This window comes from Halichoeres trimaculatus, unplaced genomic scaffold, assembly GCF_033239565.1.
Source record: "Halichoeres trimaculatus isolate MK-OKI-2021-1 unplaced genomic scaffold, fHalTri1.1 fHalTri1_scaffold_8, whole genome shotgun sequence".
Taxonomy (NCBI): domain Eukaryota; kingdom Metazoa; phylum Chordata; class Actinopteri; order Labriformes; family Labridae; genus Halichoeres; species Halichoeres trimaculatus.
The window spans coordinates 30941312-30954308 of record NW_027437186.1 but is presented as its reverse complement, the minus strand read 5'-3'; the positions used below and the strand labels follow the sequence as shown (position 1 = coordinate 30954308).

Genomic DNA, 12997 nt, shown 5'->3' with positions numbered 1-12997 from the left:
AACGTGGACCAACAGTCGGCCATCTGCGTGGACTGTCACTTCTACATCTCATGGATTGTAACTTCTTATCCAACATCCGTGACTTTAAAGTTTACTATGCTTGTTTCAGGATATCCAAAAGTTCGTGTACAACTTTCTCTGCATTTTGACCTTGTCATGTGGTTTTTGACAGGTTTCCAAGCTATTCAATTAATGTCTGTAAATTGAGGCATATGTGTAGCTCTTTCAACATGCATTGCCAACAATTCACCATAAATAGCTTTTTTTATTTTATTTTATTTTTTTTAACTAAGTCACTCTCTAATTTCATTATGGTAACCCTGACAGCCACTGAGAATATTTAAGCATAGTACAGTCACACAATAAAATGGTAAGACTACCTGCTGCTCTACAACCACAATGACTGGAAATATTTAGCACTGCCACATGTCCCTAATTCCCTGTTCCTTCTTAAGTGCTTAACCCTCCAGTAGAGACCTTTCAAGGAGTAAAATAAAGTGCTTAGGATTTTATTAAGATTCTGCTCCCAGCAGTAGAAGTACACTGAGTATTTTTAAAGGCCTGTTTAGCATTAGAAGGTTTGGGGGTCCAAAACGCAGTTAAAATGTCCAAACACCATCAAAGAATTTCCCTCCCTGGTCTACAAAAATCTCAAGCTTAAAAAAATCCATTAAAAACATGCACTGTTGTAAAAGACTGTCTCATATCAACAAATATAACAGCGCAATTATATGCTTCTATAACAGCATACTATAAAATGTTTTTTTAAGTGCCATGCAACCTGCCGCAATACTTAAACAGCTTAAAGAAATTTACAAAATCCCAATATGATTTCATGACACTATCCTACACAAAGAAGAGAGAACTCTATTTCCAGACCACTTTTTGGACAGTCCACACAAAATAAGGACACTGACAATAATCACACATTTCAGATAGCATAAAATATGTTTCTTTTTAGTTATTAAAAACGAATTTCCTTTTTATCACAGCAATAGTTAAGAAATTGATGAACTTTCTATTAATAAAAACATCATCAAAATGCCTAAGACATTAAGTAAACACATTGATTTCTCATAAACAGGATATGGCACAAACTCAAAAGACATGGAATCTCAACATGGAAAAGCCAAACAATAAACATTTTCAAAATAAACAATTTACTGTTAATTTCTGCAGGCTTTGAGGCTAAGCATGTGGTATGCTCATAAAGTGCTATCATGTATAATAAAGATTAACAGTACACATTAAATGTTACATAGAATGATCTGATGCAGAAATGATTTTGGAAGTGCTGTTCGGGGATGACTCGAATTATTTTCATTTGAGACTTTAGCTGCAAAAAATATGCCATAGTATTTATATGAATTCTTATGAATAAATACTCTATCAACAGTGTATCCGATCTCAGATCTTTCAGCCACCAAATGACAAAAGATTTAATTCACAATTATACAAATTTGGCTACTCAGAAACAATCAGTTCCCACCAAGAGCATTTAGTGGATCATCAAAGATGTTGCTTGAATCAGCTGCTGTAGTGCTCTCCTGAGACGCGGGTGTCTTCTTTGATTTGCTGGGGGCTTTTGAGACTGTTTTTACCGTACTTGGTGAGAAGATGTCATCTATGAAGAGAAGAGGGAGACAGACAAAACGTGGTTGACAAAAGATCGAAAGTCTGTACTCAAAGGCAATGAATCCTGGGCCGAGTGCACCAGCTGAGCATACACCTACATCTAAAATGTCCAACTTAATACTGAGAACTACAACTGACCTAAGTAAAGCCCTGTTTGTGCTACACCTTTAACTGATATTTGTCTTTCAACACCTGATTTTTTAGTTTTGCTGTCTGCTAATCCTTCAATCTAATTTCAAAATCAATTCCAGCTTTCATTTGGGTCTTTTAAATGTTTGTAGCTTTTAGATGAATATCTGGAAGCTTTCTAATGCTGCTTACCCATGTCATCGTCAAATATTGACTTGGTCTCTCCCTTTGTCTTGGACTTCTGCTTCGATTTTAAAGAGTCTGTCAGATCAGCGAAAATGTCAATGTTGTCATCAAACAAGCTGGCATCAATGGTCTTCTCTTTGTGCTTTTTATCAACTTTAGGCACGATGGTTACTTCATCCTGAAAGAGAGAAAAATCCAACCAATCAGAAGAAGAATGAAGCACAGAAAACCCTGACAGTTTTATCATCAACATGAAAGAAAGAGTACCTGAAAGATGTCTGGTTTTGAAAAACTGCTGCTGTTTTTTAGGTCTTTACTACTCGTTGATGTGGGAGTCGAGCTGTTGCTCACCCCAAAGATGTCCTCATCATCGTCATCCTCCAAAAATGGTGAGGCCTTGGCCTTCTTTGTTGCAGACTTAGGCTTGATGTTTTGAAAAAGGTCGTCATTGTTGTCATCAAAAATGGATGGGAGTGTGCTTTTGTCCTTGTCTTTCTTCAGACCAACATCATTAGTGGTTGGTGGTGCCGGAGTCTTGGTAGTCTGTTTGGAGGCAGATGTGTTTGTCACACTAAACAGACTGTCTGAACCGAAAAGGTCATCCTCATCAGAAGGAGGCAGCACCTTTGTACTGTTGCTGTCTTTACTCGAGTCTTTCTTTTCATCCTGTGATACTGGCAGTGCGAGTGCAGAAGGTCTCAGGGAGGGATCAGCAAGAGAAGGTTTGGAGTCTGAGGAGGCAGGTAAAGCTGCAGGTGAGGCTGCGGGAGGTAATGTCGGACCTGCTGTGACCTGGCTGGACTTCTCAGGTGGAGGTAAGACCAAACCTGATTGACTGGGGTTTGGGTCAGGAACATTTTCACTTTCAGACTGTTCTTCATCCAGAGCAGGTCTCTGAGCTGCTTGCTGCCTTGCTGCTCTGGACTGCGGTCTCCGCTGTGCAGATCCTTTGGCACGACTCTGCAGGACAAAAGATTTGCAATCACAATCCATGAATCATGTAAACCACGAAACAGTTTTATTGAAATTTTACACAATATGATGCAATTCAAAACACTTTCTGCAAGAATAAACCAAATGAAACTAATGACATAATGTGTGAATAAAGAATTAAAGTTCATCTTAATTTAAGGCCAGGCTTCAAAGTGCATAAAATAATGAAACAGGTGAAGAAAGAAATAAAATAACTGGATTTCAATTAGTGGAAAAGCTTGTTCACCATTTCTCTTGAATTATAAGGCCGGCCTTGAATCTTTTTCAAAAGGGTTGGTAATGAATAAGTCCCTGGGGTTTTTGTTCAGACTTTGTGGGATAATTAAAACACTGAAGAGCACCTGAACATGCAAGATTGTTCAAAAGCTGGAGGCAATTCTGATTAAAACATTAGCAAAATCATTACAAGTTTTTAGAGGTTGATTCAATGCTGAACTGGTCAACGGGTCAATGTGGCAGAGACTGAATTTTTTTGAGTACTTTATGCTCTTTCTGGTCTAAATCAACAGACACAGCAGTAGATTTACTTTAGGTGTACTCTTTGTTGGGATACCGCAAGACATATCAAGGTTTTACTGAAATTAAAAACTACTTGTGCTCAACAAATATGTTTCATGAGCCCAAACCTACCTTGTGTGCGCTCTGAAGAGTTGTAACTTGGACTGGAGTATCAAAGCTCACAGCTCCTTCACTGGTTACCTGGGCACCTGAAGGTGTTGTGACAGGGCTGGGGCTCAGGCTAGAGCTGGAGACACCAGAGGAGGAACTGGGGCCGATGCCAGGGGAAGCACTTGCAGCCCCTGGAAAAGAGGGGGCAGCTCCAGGCAGCAGAGCAGCGGGGTTGATCTTGAGATTGGCCTGAAAAAGAAATCAGGAACACAGTGAGTAGGAAAAAAGGACACAAGGGATTCTATCTATTTCAGGCAGCTAAAAATATTTGCATTTGTAAATTTGACAGTCTTCAAATTGCACATTTTCCGCCTCTCTTGTTCTGAGAGAGAGATCCAAGCAACAGATCGTTCAGAGGAAAAAAAGCCAAGACTAGAGACGGAAACGAGATGCGAGCAAGATGCAATTACTTCTTGTGAAGCTGAGAGATGACGTGAGCTAGTTCTTCCAGTATGAAAAAATCAAATCAAAACAATCACAATCTCAATTTTGGAAGTCATGTGCCTGAACCAAGCCATACTTTAAGGCTGGAATATGAAAAAGCCCAGACGGAAGAAACTGTTTAAGAGGAAAAAGAAGAATCCTTTCCCAGGGGGGAAATCAGAGTGAAATGTCAGAAGTTGAGAACTTTAAAGAAAAATATATATTACTTGAAGTTTCCCAATCCTTGATGAGGACTCTTTAGGTTTTACAACACTTGGTGCAGGTTTCTGTGTGGTCAGATCACAGCAGGTACAGAATTTTTAAAACATAAAGACATTTTTTTGATAAAGAAAACAGCATCTTTTATAAGGCCTTTCTGAAAAGCGCATATCAAAAATTATATAAATATGGTGCCACAGGTATGTGTGTTTGCGTTAAAAAATTAGAAAAAAATCCAAAAATTAAAGAGGGGTTGTACTTTTTTCACAATAAGTCTTAAAATGGACTTACCTTGATCTCTGCTACAGATTCTGGACTTGCTAGTGGGGCTTTATCAACCGGTTTACTGGGCTTCTCAGCCACTTTCTGGATTTAGAAAGAAAACAGAAAAACAAAGAGAGGGATAAAAGTTTTCCCTCTGACCTTAAGCTCTGAGCTGAGTTATGTAGGACTCCAGCTTAACTTCAAATCACGAAAAAGAATAATTCAGTGTCTACCGGAGGCAGAGCTTTTGGCTTGATGGAGACAAAGAGGTCGTCCTCATCGTCGTCTGCAAACAGACTCTGTGGTGCTGGCTTCACAGAGCTGTGCTTGGAGCTCTAAAGAGAAAAACACAGTCATGTGTCTCACATATGCATTTAGACACAGTAAGCAGCTCAGTTAAACTCATTACACACACACAGTGAGAAAAGAAGTAGATAAAGTCTGATAGACTGACCGCTGCTTTTCCCGAGGGAGCAAAGAGATCCACATCAGGGTCGTTATCTTTCTGCTGCGTCTGACTGAACAGCAGCTCCTCGTCCTGAAATACACCTGTGCTCTTTGTTTGTGCTCTCTCTTCTGCGGGCTGAGGAAGAAAATATTCACATTTAAAGCATGAACTGTGGAACAAACAGCGTGCTAATGTAGCTAAGTCAAGTCATTCATTCATAGGCTACCCGTGATGCATACCAACCTTTAGTGTGTTTTTTTCTCTGGGTTTGCTAGGTGCAAATATTGGGTCGTTCCAGTCCGAATCATCTTCCTCCTCGTCATCAAAGAGACTGACTGTGTTAGTTTTTACTTTCTCTTCTTTCTTCTCCTCCTTCTTGACCGTTACCGGCGGGCTTTCCTTAGTGTGGAAGTTGTCATCCTGGTCACTTTCATCCAGTGGGCTCTTGGTCAGCTTGCTTGCAAATATGTCAACTCCACCAAAGATACTGACTGCTCCAGCAGGTTTCTTTTTACTCTCACTGCTCTGTGGAGAGGTCGACGATGATGGAGGCAGCTCAGGGGTCTTTGACGCTGATTTCCCCTGCTCTGATGGCTGATCATCTGTCCTGGTCACCGCAACCTCCTCTGGTTTCTCCTTCACGGAGGATGACTGAGAGACCACATTAGGTGTCTGGAAAAGAGTGTTGAAGTAATTACATCTCAGCCCAGGTACTTGTGCAAATTAAATGATGCAGTAAATTAACTGAACGTAATTTTAATTAGTGGTAGTACGTGAAAAACTTTAAGAACTCCTTTCTGCGGTCTTACTTTTGTTTATTCCAAGCATATAAAAGAAACTTTCAAGGCCTTATGGAAGAAAGCTTCAAAACAACACTGTTTTCAATAAATTGTTTGAAAAAGAAATAAATAAGTTAGCACACTTACTTTAGAAGCGTTGGCTGCAGTGTTTGTGCTGACTGTAGGTTTGATGTCAAAGAGAGATCCTTTATCTTCATCACCCTCATCTTCAAACAAAAGAGCCACTCTCTGAGGCTTCTTCTGACTGTATGAGGAGAGAAATAACCAGAGAATGGATGAGAATTCCTGATTTGGAAACTGTACGGTTCTTTGAAGAATAGTGGAAGCTATTTTCTCCACTGCAGTGAAAAGACGTACCTCGGCTCTTTTGTTGGAGCAAACAGGTCATCGTCATCGTCGTCAAAGAGGCTACTTTTGTGAGACAGTTTGGCACTGGGGAGGCTGGAGGGAGCACTGGCACTGGGCTTCATCCCTCCTGCCTTGACCTCTGGCTTCTCTGGGCTACTTTTAGAAGTTATCCACTGGTCCTTTCATTTAAAGAAAGAAAAACAAAACATTACTCCGATCCCACTGATCTTTCCCTTAGTTACCCATCAAATGAGCAGCAAAATTATCTATTTACATGATTACCTCGTCATCACTGAAGAGGGAGCTGGACACAGCCTTACTGGGCTGAGGTGTGGCGGCTTGATTTGCTTTTGGTTTAGATTTTGCTGCAGATGCGAACAGATCCTACGAGGTAGAGAAGCAGATTTTTTACAGCACTTGCAATAGATCTGAAGGAGTATCATTTAGTTTTGATGGTGCAAAAAAACGCAAACATGCAAAATAGTTTTACCTCATCCTCCTCATCATCGAACAACGACAAAGGAGCCTTGCTGGTTTTGCTCTTGCTTGTAGGTTCTGGCTTGGACTGGCTTTTAGGGAGGGTTGGAAAGGGCTGCAGAATGGAGACACATAGTCAGGGTAGCTAAAAGCTCTCAATACTTTATTACCTCCACCAAAGGGGTTATGTTTTGGGAGAGTTTGTCTGTGAACAGCATAACTCAAAAAGTTACCAACTGATCTTGATGAAATTTTCATGAAATGTTCAAAATGGGATATGGAGGAAGTGATTACATTTTGGAAGTGATCCATTGTATTTGTGTATTTGTGATGCGTGTATTTGACTCCACGACAACTTGTCGGATTGCTTTGCAGAACAATACAAGACAAGGTCACCATAATGCCTGACAGATGTAAAAGTACGGTCCAGATCCTGGCAATATTCTGGATGCTAAGATCTGCACTATGAAATATGTACTAAGTCATTATCATTTTCAACAAGTTATCATACAAACCTGCAACTAACACCAAATTGTAGCAGGCAGTCTACTGAAAGGGAGTATAACATTAAAGTAGGACTTAAGTGTTGCGTGACAATCACAATATGCTTGGCGGAGTTCCGCGCTCTCTGAGTGCTTTTCTAGTTTCTCATGTTTTTGTCATTAAGATTGATGGACTTACTGGTGTGTCTTCATCATCAGAGAAAAGGCCTCTGCTCTGTGGTTTGGGAGCAGGCTTGGCAGCAGCCTTCACAACGTCTGGAGCAGCACCATTCTGAAATGCACAAAATGTATAGATGGAAATTCGCTTTCAGTTGTTCAGTAATTGGGGTTTAGCTTTGAGCGAGCATAGTGAAACTGACAGAGCTGTGTCCCCAAAAGTAAAGGCCAGCAGTTCACCCAAAACCAAACTGAATTTGGCATTTTCTCAGACAGCTCATGAACACAGGGACCGAGCAAATATTAGCATACTGTCTGCAGCTGGGTCAGTTCATTAATAGGCTTCTGAGTTAGTGTAAGAAAAGGTTAGGAATATAAAAACTACACAAGCTGTTAAAAGGATGCTTCTGTGAAGGGTTGTTGTTGAAGCTTAACAGACTCCTGTTTCTGTCATTTATCTTGTGAAAACAAACCAAATGTGATTTTGAGTGAGTGTATTGTTAGACAATGCTCTTTTCAGACCTCCTCAGATTTCTCAGATTCCTCGCTGGTTGACTGCTGCCGCTTTTTTAGGCCCTCGACCAGCAAGTTTTTGGTTCCAGGACCAAACATAGAAATAGCCCCAGCTGGCAGCTAGGTCAAACATATTTGAAAAAAATCATAAAATCATCCACAACTGCTCAGAAAACACACTTTATCCAACATTATTGACAAAAATCAATTCACAAGTTACCTTTTTTTCAGGGTGTTTAACATGCTCCTCCACCACTTCCTTCTTGTTCTGAGCTGGAGCAGGCACATTGGTCTTCTCACTGAATATGTCCCCATCCTCATCATCTTCATCAAACAGGTCAATCGCTTTCTTGGTTTTGGATTTCTCCTGTACGGCTAGAAAAGGAGGGAAAAACGATCAGAGAAGGACTTCAGACTAAAGCAAAACTTGACTACCTGTTCTCAGGTACTTACCAGGCTGAGGTTTCTTAAGGCTTTTACCACTAAAGAAGTCATCATCCTCATCCTCCTCATCATCAAACAGCCCACCTCCCCCTCTACCAGCACCAGCTGCTGCAGGCACATGTTTGGGGGTAGTACCATTCTCCTTGCTCACCACTGGATCAGAGCTGTTCTCTGAACTGAAGAGGTTGGCATCTGGAGACAGATTTGGTTTGGTTAAAGACGACGAAGAAGACAGGCGCGTTTCATGAGATGTTTGGCAAATGAAAGCGTTTACCAGGGAATATTGAAATGGCACCAGCTGGGATCTTCTTCACAGGTTTGTCAGATTCTGAGACAGAAAAAAAAGAGTCAATCTTCTGGTCAAGTTTTTCTCCCACGATTGCTCATTCCTTTTTAAAGTCTAACTCACCTGGAGCTTGAATTGTAGTTTTCAAGCTTTCATTTGAAGCTTTTTTCTCTTCAGCTACTGGAGGTTTAGGTGCCTCAGAGAAAAGATCACCCTGATAACAAAACACATACAGCACAAATTAAATTAAGGTCATTACCCAGATTTTATGTAACCCAGATTTTATGTAACATAGTGCTGAACTAAAGAAGGAATTGATCTGAGAACCATTTTGCTGAACATACCTCATCATCATCGTCAAACAGGCCTTTCCCTCCACTGAAGAGGCCACTTTTCCCTCCAAACGGGGAGAGGTCATCTTCATCCATCTTTGGTGGTTTAAATATATCATCACTGTCCTCTTCAGCTGTTGTTTCAGAGCACATAAACAATATTAAGCAGCAGACAGCAAACAATGAGCTATCTATGGGGCTGACTCACCCAATAGTAAACACAAAGAATGTTTGAATGTTTGTATTTGATGATGGATGAAAGTCCTACCCTGAGGCTTTACAGGCTTTGTTTCCTTTTTGCCTTTAGTCTTCTTCTTAGATGTAATTGCTTTCAAGAAACACAAAACCCATGAGCATGCACATGCAAAAATGATGCTTGGGATTCAAAACTAAACCTTCCAGCTGTCTCTATAATTTGACAAGTGAAAGCGTAAAAACATGAAATGTCAATGAGAAGAAAGATGATACTGATGGCTTGATAACAGCAGTGACTTACACGCTCGGTCTCCCTCTGGCTTTTTGATTGGTTCACCTTTGATTCGGGCAGCCAGCTCGTCAGCAAAAGATGACGGACCTGTGTTCTGAGTGTGTCATAAAAACAGCAAAATGCGTGTAAAATTACTCTCAGGTAACAACATGTCTGGGGTTTTAACACTTAGCTGCTCCAAAGCTGTTTTACCTTTGAGTCCTCATCATCATCTCTGTCAGATTCTCCAAATATGTCTGAATCCTCGTCCTCTTCTTCTTCATCATCATCATAACTCAACATTGATGACTTCTAGGTAAATGTGGGAGCAGATCACAGGATGAGGAAGGAGTTCATTTTCAACATTTTTCTGGTTGATGGACTTGCAGTCAGCTTACCTTCTTGAGATTGTTGTGATCTTCATCCTCCTCATGAATAAAGTCATCATCGGATTGCTGCTGATGTATGAAAACAATTAGGCATTGATTTTCCTAACCAACATGCATAGAAAGTAAAGAAAAAAGGTTCTTACATCTGCTTCTTTTCCATCATCGCTCTCAATTACACTGTCTCTGTCGCTGTCGACTGACATTTCTGCAAAGATAATCACACACATTCGTGAGGAAAAAACACCACTTTAATGGATAAGTGTATGCAGAAACTGAGGCAAGTATCTTACCATCACTTGAGAGGTCACCAAGTCCAACATCCTCTTGTTCCATAAAGGCCTGAGAACCAATGAGATATGGAAGTGGCCTGTCTACATAAAGATCCTGAAGAAAAAGGGAAAAGCTGAAGTACAATGCAATGAAGTTGCATCATTTCATGCATTTGCACAGTAATCCCAGTTTTCCTGTATTAAAGATTAAGAGCAAACCTTGGGCTCTAGGATGGCCTCCACTCTGTCGGTGAGATCATCATCCTCTGAGTCAGAGTTTCCTGCTTTGATGTCCAGATGCTCAAAAGCTGACTCCAACACACTTAAACCATAGTTTACAGCTTCATGCATCTTTGGGATCAACTCCGCCTCTTTCTGCTCCCGAGTCTTCTCCTTCAAAGGAAAACACAAATTAATTTTTGTAAGGCTTCCCAATAACTCCTACAGAGCCCTGAAAATCATTGTAGAGTTGCAAAATGGTTGTCTAGTGTTTTCAGTGACAAGCAATGCTTAAGAGTAGAAAGACAGGATGATTTTTTGGATACCTGCTCAGGCTGCTTTTCAAACGCCTCAGTCTTGGAAACAGTCTCTTCCACCTCTTCATCATAAACTCTCTGAAACAGGACACAATGGAAGAAGATTGTTATGCTAGACAGATTATATCACGCTTAGTTTAACACAGAAAAACCTGAAACATCCAAGTGTACAAATACATAGTCACAACAAAACTGTTGCAGTTGAAATAAATAATAAAAAAAGAGGTTTCGAAAATTACATTTTCTATAAACTGGGTATTGGAAAGCATGAGGAAGTCATTGAACACAGAGTGCAAGCAGCTGTCTGTGGCCTTGGTGTCACGGATCAGACTGTCCATCTGCTTTTCTATCTCATGAGTCTTTGACAGCATTCTCTGGGAGAAGTCTTGGAGAAACAGAAAGAGCTGTAAAGAAGAACACACAAAATACAGCTTCAGTTGTACAGTAAGTTATATCCACCAAAGCAGAGCAAACTGCAATAATCAGACTCAAAGTAAAAAGATAATCGTAATGGCAACTGTTTTTGTTCATAACCCAACTCACCCCTGAGTCAGCTGCCAGGGACCAGTTGGCACTGTTTTGCCGCATCTCTTCAAGAGTCCACGGTCTCTCCCAAATTTGACCATCTTTCTGTAGGTGTTTACTCCTGCTTGGGCCATTTGCTACTCCCTCCAGGAACTCGCTCATCTGCCAATAGATTGCTTGTTGTTATTATTTCGACTGTAACTCAAGAAAAGGAGCATTTTTCAACTACAGGGAAGAAGCTAAGATGAAACATTTTGTTTGGATGCAAAATTCTGTAAATAATAACAAGACACTGTTGAATCATTTTTGCATTTTTACCAAAGACCAAAAGCTGAATTGATCATGCTGAAATAAGCCACGAAGTAACCCCAGTGATAATCAAGTCAGGAAAAATATTTTGCTCACTGCTACAGATCTGATGATGAACTAATTTGATAATAAATACAGATACTTTGTTCGTGCTCATTTCATTTGCAAGCCCCAAAATGTGCACAGGCATCAAAATACTGCACAGGCCCAAAGAGGAAGTATTAATCAAAAACATTCCTCTAAGCTTGATTTCTTCTCTCACACTTTATTTTTGATTGACTTAACCTAGATTAATAGTAAGATATAAAGTAAGGATTGTGACAGGACAGAATCAGGGATATCAGCAGGTCGAAAGAAATCATGAATGATACCTCCAGCTCACCAAATCGATGTAAGGTCTGATCTCTGTTCAAAGGTTTACATTTCGTATCTGTCGGGCACGACAATCATCCAACCAAGTGTTTTTTGTGATGTGACCATGTTAAGTTTCCACTGTCTGTGTCAGTGGAGCAGAAACAGTTTGCAATGCAATGCCAAGCGCTGTTCCTCATATTCGATGCTAATAGGGGGGTTCTGTGAGACTGTGTGTGTGTAGACGTGGACCTACGATGAACACCGTTCATGAATTCCTCCACTTCTAACGTCGGCTTGCCTCTCACCATTTCGTCGTTTATTCACTTGCGACACAGCAAACTTGTGTTTTGGTAATTCCGTATACTATACTAACCAACAAATTGCGGAAGCCAACTTGTTGTGGTCGTACAAAGTTGCCCAAATCCTATTTCCTCTCTACGAGCTTTCGCATTCAGAAGACTTTCATATGCTGGAGAAAGCGGGGACTGTTTGGTTATGAGCTAGCTAGCATTCACTCAGCTAGCCGAGTAGAGCGTTAGCTTCAGCTGTAACGAGCAACACAATGAACTATTTTCATCCCAATTCAAGCGCTGTCGTACTTACCTTGAACGACTGTGGTGAGTTGCTGTCCACTACGGTCAAAGATGGTCACTTCGGCGTAAAAAGTAGGATCGATTATGCTAAATTTGGCCTTTTCCTCATTGGTCTTCTGACAGGTCAGCCATGTTCTGTCTGCAGACAGTCACCTGACTATGGTTGCATAGCAACCATGTGAAAGTGGGGCTGAGTGCATTGACCAACAGATTCAGAGCTCATTGGTATGGAAGCTTGTTTACGTCGGGTGAGAGTAAATAAATAAATGAATAAATAAATAAACAAATGAATAAATTAGGACTTGCCCTACAAAATGTATAATAATCTTTTTTTTCATTATTTCGACAAGATACCCATTTTTTCCCTTTCAAAAAACGGGCTTCCATACATTTTTGACCATAGATTAATAAAGAGTGATATACAATTTATTGCAATTAAAATTAAAAATTATAGTCATTCCAATCTATGTTTTGGATTCAGAAACTGAACACTTTGAGTTGCCGGATGGAATCTGGAACATTATATGATTTTTTTTCACAACCATGTGATCTTTTTTGTGTTTAATTTACAATAAATGACATTTTCACTTTTTTTAAAACAAATATTGGACTTGATTGCCTCCATGCCACACTGCACTGATGCAGTAAATACTGTTTTTTTTCCGCCCTACACTTTTTCTTTGGCATTTGTTTTATTTTGTCCTCTCAGGAAGCCTGTTGTAACATCTGGG

The 12997-nt window shown here is 40.2% G+C and overlaps 1 protein-coding gene across 6 annotated transcripts; it reads right to left on the bottom strand.

Moving 5' to 3' along the window:
• Positions 1–544: 544 nt before the first annotated feature.
• On the bottom strand, positions 545–12457 carry washc2c (WASH complex subunit 2C). Of its 6 annotated transcripts, none has more exons than XM_074675589.1 (31): positions 12277–12457; positions 11029–11172; positions 10725–10889; positions 10495–10563; positions 10169–10342; positions 9971–10064; positions 9824–9885; positions 9690–9749; positions 9505–9603; positions 9322–9406; positions 9094–9153; positions 8838–8959; positions 8617–8707; positions 8482–8535; positions 8217–8399; positions 7984–8138; positions 7773–7883; positions 7273–7365; positions 6605–6706; positions 6397–6498; positions 6124–6293; positions 5893–6010; positions 5210–5638; positions 4973–5101; positions 4752–4853; positions 4546–4620; positions 4263–4322; positions 3574–3801; positions 2218–2910; positions 1957–2128; positions 545–1624 (listed from the first exon to the last, which is right to left on the bottom strand). In XM_074675589.1, the coding sequence occupies exons 2-31, from the start codon at positions 11170–11172 to the stop codon at positions 1479–1481; spliced, it is 4347 nt and encodes a 1448-aa protein (XP_074531690.1). In that variant the 5' UTR covers positions 12277–12457; the 3' UTR covers positions 545–1478. The 6 variants fall into 6 exon arrangements, with proteins under 6 accessions (XP_074531690.1, XP_074531692.1, XP_074531694.1 ...); XM_074675590.1 differs by having other exon boundaries at positions 546–1624; positions 9690–9746; XM_074675591.1 differs by lacking the exon at positions 4263–4322.
• Positions 12458–12997: the final 540 nt, after the last annotated feature.

Excerpts from the sequence above, each read along its gene's own strand:
- washc2c (XM_074675589.1), bottom strand. The coding sequence starts at position 11,172 with ATGAGCGAGTTCCTGGAGGGAGTAGCAAATGGCCCAAGCAGGAGTAAA. Across the intron at positions 9,407-9,504 it reads ATGATGATGAGGACTCAAAG|AACACAGGTCCGTCATCTTT; the intron begins GTAAAACAGCTT and ends TGACACACTCAG. Across the intron at positions 7,366-7,772 it reads AATCTGAGAAATCTGAGGAG|AATGGTGCTGCTCCAGACGT; the intron begins GTCTGAAAAGAG and ends TGTGCATTTCAG.